Source organism: Hyperolius riggenbachi, chromosome 4 (genome assembly GCF_040937935.1).
Source record: "Hyperolius riggenbachi isolate aHypRig1 chromosome 4, aHypRig1.pri, whole genome shotgun sequence".
NCBI lineage: Eukaryota > Metazoa > Chordata > Amphibia > Anura > Hyperoliidae > Hyperolius > Hyperolius riggenbachi.
Genome location: NC_090649.1, coordinates 301,375,440 through 301,383,923, shown reverse-complemented (window position 1 = coordinate 301,383,923; position 8,484 = coordinate 301,375,440). Strand labels below are relative to the sequence as shown.

At 45.6% G+C, this 8,484-nt stretch overlaps 1 protein-coding gene across 2 annotated transcripts in view; it reads left to right on the top strand.

Annotated features, from left to right (window-relative positions):
* Window positions 1–6,311: 6,311 nt before the first annotated feature.
* Window positions 6,312–8,484, top strand: part of MED23 (mediator complex subunit 23) — a 150,840-nt gene continuing 148,667 nt past the window's right edge. For both annotated transcript variants that reach the window (XM_068231572.1, XM_068231571.1), the window contains exon 1: window positions 6,312–6,548. In XM_068231572.1, the coding sequence (XP_068087673.1) occupies window positions 6,510–6,548 (39 nt within the window). In that variant the 5' untranslated portion in view covers window positions 6,312–6,509. The remainder of the gene's footprint in view (window positions 6,549–8,484) is intronic.

The following is an 8,484-nucleotide window of genomic DNA, read 5'->3' as shown; positions in this document are numbered from 1 at the left end:
AGAGGCTTTGCAATTTTAAGAGTGCTGCATCCCTCTGCAAGATATCTCACTATTTTTGACTTTTCTGAGCCTGTCAAGTCCTTCTTTTGACCCATTTTGCCAAAGGAAAGGAAGTTGCCTAATAATTATGCACACCTGATATAGGGTATTGATGTCATTAGACCACACCCCTTCTCATTACAGAGATGCACATCACCTAATATGCTTAATTGGTAGTAGGCTTTCGAGCCTATACAGCTTGGAGTAAGACAACATGCATAAAGAGGATGATGTGGTCAAAATACTAATTTGCCTAATAATTCTGCACTCCCTGTACATTAATTAACCCTGTCAATCCAATGAAATGTTCCCTGTATTTCTCTCCTTACAGCCAGAGTGAAAGCTGGAAACTGAATGTGAAAACCAATCCACTTTCTCCTTTATAAATGGATGTGAATGTCCTAATTACTACTGGTTGCTAGGGACAGGCTCATACACACGGGGTACGGCTGTCGCCGCAACCACGTGGCACGCGCGTGTTGCGGCGACAGGTTGCCCGTGTGTATGACGCGCGCGCCCCGAACCGTCGCCCGTCGGAGCTGTTGCCAGGCGATTGACATGTTCAATCGCCGGCTACAGCTGTCGCCACAACTTCGCGGCAACTGTCACTAGTCCGCATGTGTATGCGACTAGCGACAGGAAACACAATGCAAGGGAATGGAGCATCCGGCCGGGGGATGCTCCATTCACAGACAGCTTCTATTTTAACTTGGGACTACATTAAAGGGGAACTTCAGCCTAAACAAACATACTGTCATTAAAGAGAACCAGAGATGAAGCAACCTCATGTATTTTACCTTATAAATCAGTGGGAACATGACAGTAAACACCTAATCTGCTCTTTGTTACATTGTTCTCTGTTTAATTTGCCTGTTATCACCTCTAAGTCGGTCTGGCTTTGCTACAGAATAATTATAGCTGAGACTGTGTTCTTTGCTGTCTTCAAGTCCAAGCCTGCCCCCTGCTGGCTTTGCTCAGGAATCATTATAGCTGAGTCATTATAGCAAAGCCAGACTCAATGCTCAGTCCGGGATTCTTATCTCAGCTAGATAACAGACACTTTTAGCAGTGAGGATGGAACAGAGAGCATGGTAAATGTTTTCTCTAATGTTCCCACTGATTTCTATGGTAAAATACACAAGGGTGCTTCGTCTCTGGTTCACTTTAAGTTGCATTAGTTATGTTAATTATAATAGATAGGTAATATAATCTCTTACCCACCCTGTTTTAAAAGAACAGGCAAATGTTTGTGACTCATGGGGGCTGCCATCTTTGTCATGGGGCAGCCATCTTTTTGGTTGAAAGGAAGTGACAGGGAGCATAAGACACAGTTCCAACTGTCCTGTGTCCTGATAACCCCTCCCAGCTGCACATGCTAGGCTTCAAATGTCAAATTCAAAATGTAAAAATAAATAAATAAATAAAAAAATTGCACCAAAACAGCAGAACGAGAACAACATCAGAAATCCCATCATGCTTTGCACAGCATCAGGGGAAAAATGCCCGGGCAGTTTTCTTCTGTGCAGCTAAAAATGAGGCTTGTATAAGAGTAACAAAGTTCTGATGCTGTGAAACTGTTAAAGAAGCACCAGGCCTTTTCAGTGCTGCTGAGTCGATTTTTAGTCTGGAGGTTCACTTTAAGGATTAGCTGGCGAAATTCTCAAACTCAGATTTGCAGCAACTCCAGCAGATTTGTGTTAAAGGATAGCCGAACTGACATGTGACATGATGAGATAGACATGTGTATACTATGTACAGTTATATAGCAATAGGAAGTGCGCTGGACATAAATGTGTTATAGTAAAAAGTTTTATTTAAAGAGCAACTGTTAGCTCTAAAATGCCCCCTCAAAAAAACACATATGTAAGTAGATAAATACATGCTCTACTTACATGACAGATGTATCGTAGTGTCCACGTTTTGATTTCTGTTATTTTCATGTTTATATATTAGAAGGCTCCTGTTGCTGGCAGGGGCCATCTTGTGTCCGGCTAGATCTTCTCCCCCCCCCCCGCATCCCCCTCCTCCCCGCACTGACTCTGAGCACAGCGGGAGGAATAAATGCAGCAGCCACACACAGACTCACCTAATAATGGATCCAAGTGCTGTCGTTCCCATCTATTCTCTGCACTAGTGCAGAGTGTAGGATACTGCAGCGCCTGGAACCATTATTCCGGGAGTCTGTGTGTGTGCACCACCTTTATCCTTCCCCAAAGCTTAGTGCGGGGAAAAAGGAGAATGCGGCGGCGGCGGCGGGCGGCAGAAAGGCGGGGGGGGGGGGGCGCGGACATGCCACTGGAGGAGGGGGACAGAGGACAGTGACAGGAGATAGCCTCTGGCCCCCCTCCGTGCGCTCTAACAGCAGCGGCGACCAGGCAGACAAGGGGAGACCAGGCGGCCAATCGCAGTGCAGAGAGATGAGTGACAGAGGCATCAGCCAATCAGGCTGATTCAGCACGCCTGTCACTTCTCTCTGCGGCTTGCGTACACTTTTAGAGCCTGGGGCATGAGGAGAGAAATCTACAAAAGTAAGAATGATTTGAAACTTTTACATTGCCTGGTTAGCATCCTTTCTACTGCTCTATTAGCATGCAGTAGAGAACTTATTGTGTATTTTCTGCCTAACAGTTACTCTTTAACCTCCCTGGCGGTTTATTAAAATCCGCCAGGGGGCAGCAAATACGTTTTTTTTTTTTTTTTTACATTTCTTTTTCATGTAGCGAGACAATGTCTCGCTACATGATAGCCGCTGCCGAGCGGCATCCCCCCAGCCCCTCCGATCGCCTTCGGCGATCAGAGATCAAGAGATCCCATTCAAAGAACGGGATCTCTTGGAGGGCTTCCCCCGTCGCCATGGCGACGGGGCGGGATGACGTCGCCGACGTCATCGACGTCGTGACGTCAAAGGGGAATCCGATCCACCCCACGGCGCTGCCTGGCACTGATTGGCCAGGCAGCGCACGGGGTCTGGGGGGGGGGGGGCGGCTGCGGCGACGCGTATAGCGGCGGATCGGCGGGTAGCGGCGGCGATCGGAGGTTACACGCAGCTAGCAAAGTGCTAGCTGCATGTAACAAAAAAAAAATTATGCAAATCGGCCCAGCGGGGCCTGAGCGGTGCCTCCCGGCGGCATAGCCCGAACTCAGTTCGGGCTTACCGCCAGGGAGGTTAAACCTATATGTCTTTTGACAATCTCTAAAACATATTGCACACATTCACATATACATTCACACATAAAGAGCGTGCTGGTTCCCCTTAAAAAAACTCAAACCACGTGGTTAGACAAGGCTAGTTATAAATAGCGCTTGAAAAATCAAAAAATATATGTATATAAAATTTTTTAAAAAACAACAGAGCTCAAAATAGAATTGTTTAGGGGTTGTATTCTCCCTTCCTCTCCCAGAGATTAGTGACTTACTGGTTTTTTGGTGTTTAGAACTCCTATGTTACTTATAGGTATTTCACAGTCCTATTAATAGTTATATGTGGCTGTTAAGCCTACCGGCTGCGAAAGTTTCAACTTGCACAAAAAAGACACTGCATGCCAGTCTATATCACAGGTCTCACCACTTCCCGCGATACTGTCCGGGTACAACTTACGGATCTTTAATCTTCAACGGGGTCTATTCTATAAGTTTGTTTCCCCTGCATAGATCCACTTCAGTCGAGCCGCTCCGGTGGCTCGCTCTGAGCCTGAACTGTTTAATTTCGCCGGTTCCAGCCATGGCTTCCGGTCCTCCACTCTTGAGACGTGACGTCACTTCCTGGTGCGTCTCACTCAAGTTACTCTGGCCACTTCCTTGCGTTCCACCCTCCTCAGTCGTCTCTGTTCGTTCGAAACTGTTGGTACTTGGTGGGAAAGAAAGGAAATTAGCCGTTCCACAGTTAAAACGGGGTGCCCCTTATAACTGTTCAGTATTCGATTGACATGTTTCAACGGCACGGCCGTTTTTTTTTTATATACATATATTTTTTGATCTCTCAAGCGCTATTTATAACTAGCCTTGTCTAACCACATGGTTTGAGGTTTTTTAAGGGGAACCAGCACGCTCTTTATGTGTGAATGTATATGTGCATGTGTGCGATATGTTTTAGAGATTGTCAAAAGACATAGGTTTAAATAAAACTTTTTACTATAACACATTTATGTCCAGCGCACTTCCTATTGCTATATAATTTTGACTCTTTTGTTGAGATAGGGAATAGGGGGTAACCCTATCCTTAATAGTTGCAGCAGGAGGTAGACAATTTTGTGGAAAATTCCACGAGAGTAATTTGCTATAATAGAGTTTTAGGCAGCGCCCTCCAGTGCCTTTTACAGATGTGTATGTACAGTGCCTAGCACACAAATAACTATGCTGTGTTCCTTTTTTTCTTTCTCTGCCTGAAATAGTTAAATATCAGGTATGTAAGTGGCTGACTCAGTCCTGACTCAAACAGGAAGTGACTACAGTGTGACCCTCACTGATCAGAAATTTTCCTTTTTATCTCTTTCTTGCTCTCAGAAGTCATTTTCTGCTAGGAAAGTGTTTTATAGTTGGAATTTCTTATCAGTGAGGGTCACACTGTAGTCACTTCCTGTCTGAGTCAGGACTGAGTCAGCCACTTACATACCTGATGTTTAACTCTTTCAGGCAGAGAAAGAAAAAAAGGAACACAGCATAGTTATTTGTGTACTAGGCACTGTACATACCCATGTTTATCTCATCATGTCTCATGTCACTTCGGGTATCCTTTAACACAAATTTGCTAGAGTTGCTGCAAATCTGAGTTTGAGAATTTTGCCAGCTCATCCTTAATGTAGTCCCAAGTTAAAATAGAACTTGGCTGTGTTCCTTTTTTTCTCACTATAAGGGTTAATAATCCAGGGCTGTAAATTACAGAACTGTTCTCAGAATGTACTATTAAAGTACCCATACATCTAGCAATGTATGGGCAGATCGACCAAGAGACCGATCTCCCTCTGATCGAATCGTTGATCGTGCATGCTAGTTGCAGCACCGATTTTCTTCTTTTTTTTTTTTTTTTTGCAGTCACCTTGCCAAACTCCATTTAAAATTATTTAACGGGGTTCTGTGGGCTCCTTTAAAAATAAATAAACCTGACACTTACTTGGGGCTTCTACTGTCCCCCTGCAGATAACTTGTCCCTCGCCTTCACTGAAGAATCTTCCGTCCCCCCGCCGCCGGTCACCGTCTAATTATTCGTCTAACTAGATGAATGCAACTGCGCCTGCGCATAAAATGATGGATTGCTGACTGGGAGTGAGCATTTCTTGTGTGTTTTGAATTCAGCAAACATAGAGGCAGGGAGGGTGAATCCCCTGGTGGTGGGAGCACCAGGGCTCACCTGTACTTTCGCTCTTGGTGTTGCATGGGGACTTTGGGACTCCCGGGCAGTTCCACAGCTGGGGGCCCCGCCTGCCATGTGCACCAGCATGTGCAGTTGCAAGTTTTATGAATTGCGCAGGTGCGGAATGCTCCAGTGCGCAAGGTGAGGCATGTCGCCGGGACAGAGGATTATGTGACAGCAACACAGTGGTACGGATTGAAAACGCGGCGAGGGACCAGATAGATTACGACCACCCACAGTCTGTGCGGTCCCTCGCCGTGGTTTTTAATCCACACTACTGTGTTGCTCTCACATCATGGGCTGTCACACAAGGCTAGAAGAAGCCCCAGAAAAATCAATTATTTTTTTTAGTTAAGGTTCCCTTTAAGAGTAAGTGGGGGTGTGAAAATTAGGGCACATGAACATTCTATTATCAGGGATAGTAGAATATAGGCATAACTACTTTTAATCTACTATTAGAGATAGTAGAATATCGGTAAAAATTACAGATATTCCACTATCGATATTACCTGGCTCCTGACGCCTTTATAGTCCTGCAGACCATAAAAAATTAGTAACAAGGTTACATCTAATCTGTTCAGCGCTGCAGATGTCTGAGCTATATAAATACTAAATAATATGCTATAACGCTGCTTTTATTATATATTCCATCCAAACTTGTATCCATATTTATGGAAAAATAAATGAATGCCTCAAACGTCACAAATTATCAAGGGAGGCAATATTTAATGTTCTGAGCTATAATAAGTCTACCAGCAACAAACAGGAGTAATAACAGCTCGGCACACGGTGCCCGCGCAGGGCTTTGTGGACTCTGTGGAGGACTACAGATTACAGAACAACATGAAAGGCGCGCTCCCGCCAGCATTCCAAGGCGCATGCGCTATTGCGCTCCGAACTGTGTTCTTTTGAAACGGAAGTCTTTTGTTTCCGGGGGAGAACATTATTGGTGCACCCCACAACCCGGAGACAAAAGAGCGCAGTGACTGTATACAATGTTGCAGTAATTGTAACGATGATATGATTGCGGCTGTGTGAGCGGGGATATGTAGTTCAGCTGGTGCCGTGTCTTTCTGGGTGTGTGGCTGGCGGGTGTGCCTGGCCCCCTGTCACTGTCCACATGGAGTCCCAGCTGCAGAGCATCTTCGAGGAGGTGGTGGTAAGTCAGCAGACCTCCTGCTCATAGTTCTAGAATGTCTCTGCTGTATAATACTGCCACAGTACATATTTCCCTGCTTATAATCATATCAATATTTTCCACTGATAAATGTTAGCTGGGCCTTCTTGAAAGTATTAGGTTTTCTCCAGAAGTACTACTGTTCTCCCAGCCATATTTAAAGCAAAACTGATTTTTAGAAATCACAAAAGTTACTTACAGTACTTTGGGACTAGTTTAGTTTAGGGAGCCAGCAGGAAACCTATTAGTGACATTTTGCTGATGTGATTGGGTGGAAAGCACCCTCAAACTTTCAGGTTTCAGTAGCAAATTATGCCCACATTGTTTGGTTGATCACAACGCTTTGTGTTGCAGAGGCCGCTATGGATGGAGAACTGGGCGCTAATCTAATTTTTGGGGGACAATGCAGGAAACCTCATAGGGAACAGTTCTCCAATCACAGCACCCTCCTAAAGCACAAAGCATTCTGATTGCCCAAATAGTGTAGGTGTAGTTTGCTACAACCTATTGGAAACCTAGCAGTTCTAGAGGTTGCTGTCCACCCAATCATCTTAGCCGAATTTCCCAAAAACCTTAACTACTAAAGCTCGCTGTCTGGGGGTGTCGCTGCACTCAGTTAGACCACATATTAAAACACAACTACCTCCTGTTACTTTAATCTCAAAAAAATGTCCAGAATTCAGTCCATCCTTTCACAGGAAGGTACTAAAATCATACACTACATGATACATACATAGACAAATTACTGCAGTAGGGACTAGATTGTGAGCCCCTCTACGGGACAGTTAAAGGGGTTCTGTAGCGCATTATAAAAACAAAAACTGTCACTTACCTGGGGCTTCTACCGACCCCCTGCAGACATCTTGTCCAGCACCGGTCCTCAAGGATGCTCCGGTCCTTGTGCTAAGGTCACATCCAATTATTTGTGTAACTAGACGAATGTTGCTGCGTGGCCTTGGCCACGTGTGTCCTCGTCTCCGGGAGCTTACTGCGCAGTAAGCTCCCAAAGATGAGAGCGGGAGTGAGGACACGCACGGGCGCACAGCCGCAGTGACATTCATCTAGTTAGACGAATAATTGGATGTTACCCGTGGCGGGGGGAACGGAGGATTCTTGAGTAACAGTGCGGGACAGGATATCTGCAGGGGGCCGGTAGAAGCCCCAGGTAAGTGACAGTTTTTGTTTTTATAATGCGCTACGGAACACCTTTAAGTGACAAGACAATATACAGTGCTGCGGAAGATGTTGCCGCTATATGTACATGTTCATATGATAGATGATATACAGCAGAATAAGAAACACTAGGAGGAGGCCTTGCCATTGTGGGATTACAATCTAGAGGTTAGTGGGTTGGAGACACAAGGGTTAGGGGATGAGGCAGTGAACCTCCAATGCTACCTATAGCAAATCAGAGGCTTGTGTCTTTCAGGATGAAATCTTTTGGAGATCTGCCTTTTGATACAGCATCCATTGCCTTGCCACCTCCACGCACTGTCCCTCCTAATATGAAATGTACCCCCCCCCCCCCCCGGTGCAGTATACTTTACCTGTCCATGTCTGCCACTGGCTTTGTCCGTAATCTGCATATATACGCACCTCACGTGGTTGTTGGCATATAGGGGGGTGCGTTTGACATCACACACGCGCCCACGTTACTCCCGGCAACCATGTGGGGCGTGTGTTTGCGGATTGTAAACAGAGCCCAGAGCCAGCGGCAGACATGGACAGGTAAAGTATACTGCATCATGGGGGGGGCATATTTTACATTAGGGGCGACAGTGCCTTGGGTTTCGCCACTATCATTGCTTGTCCTGATGTCGCTCGCTGTTACCGCAGCGCACCTGATCAACCACAAGAGGCTTGACATCTTGCATTATGACCGATTGATACACGCATCCAATTTCAGCCTGAAATTGGT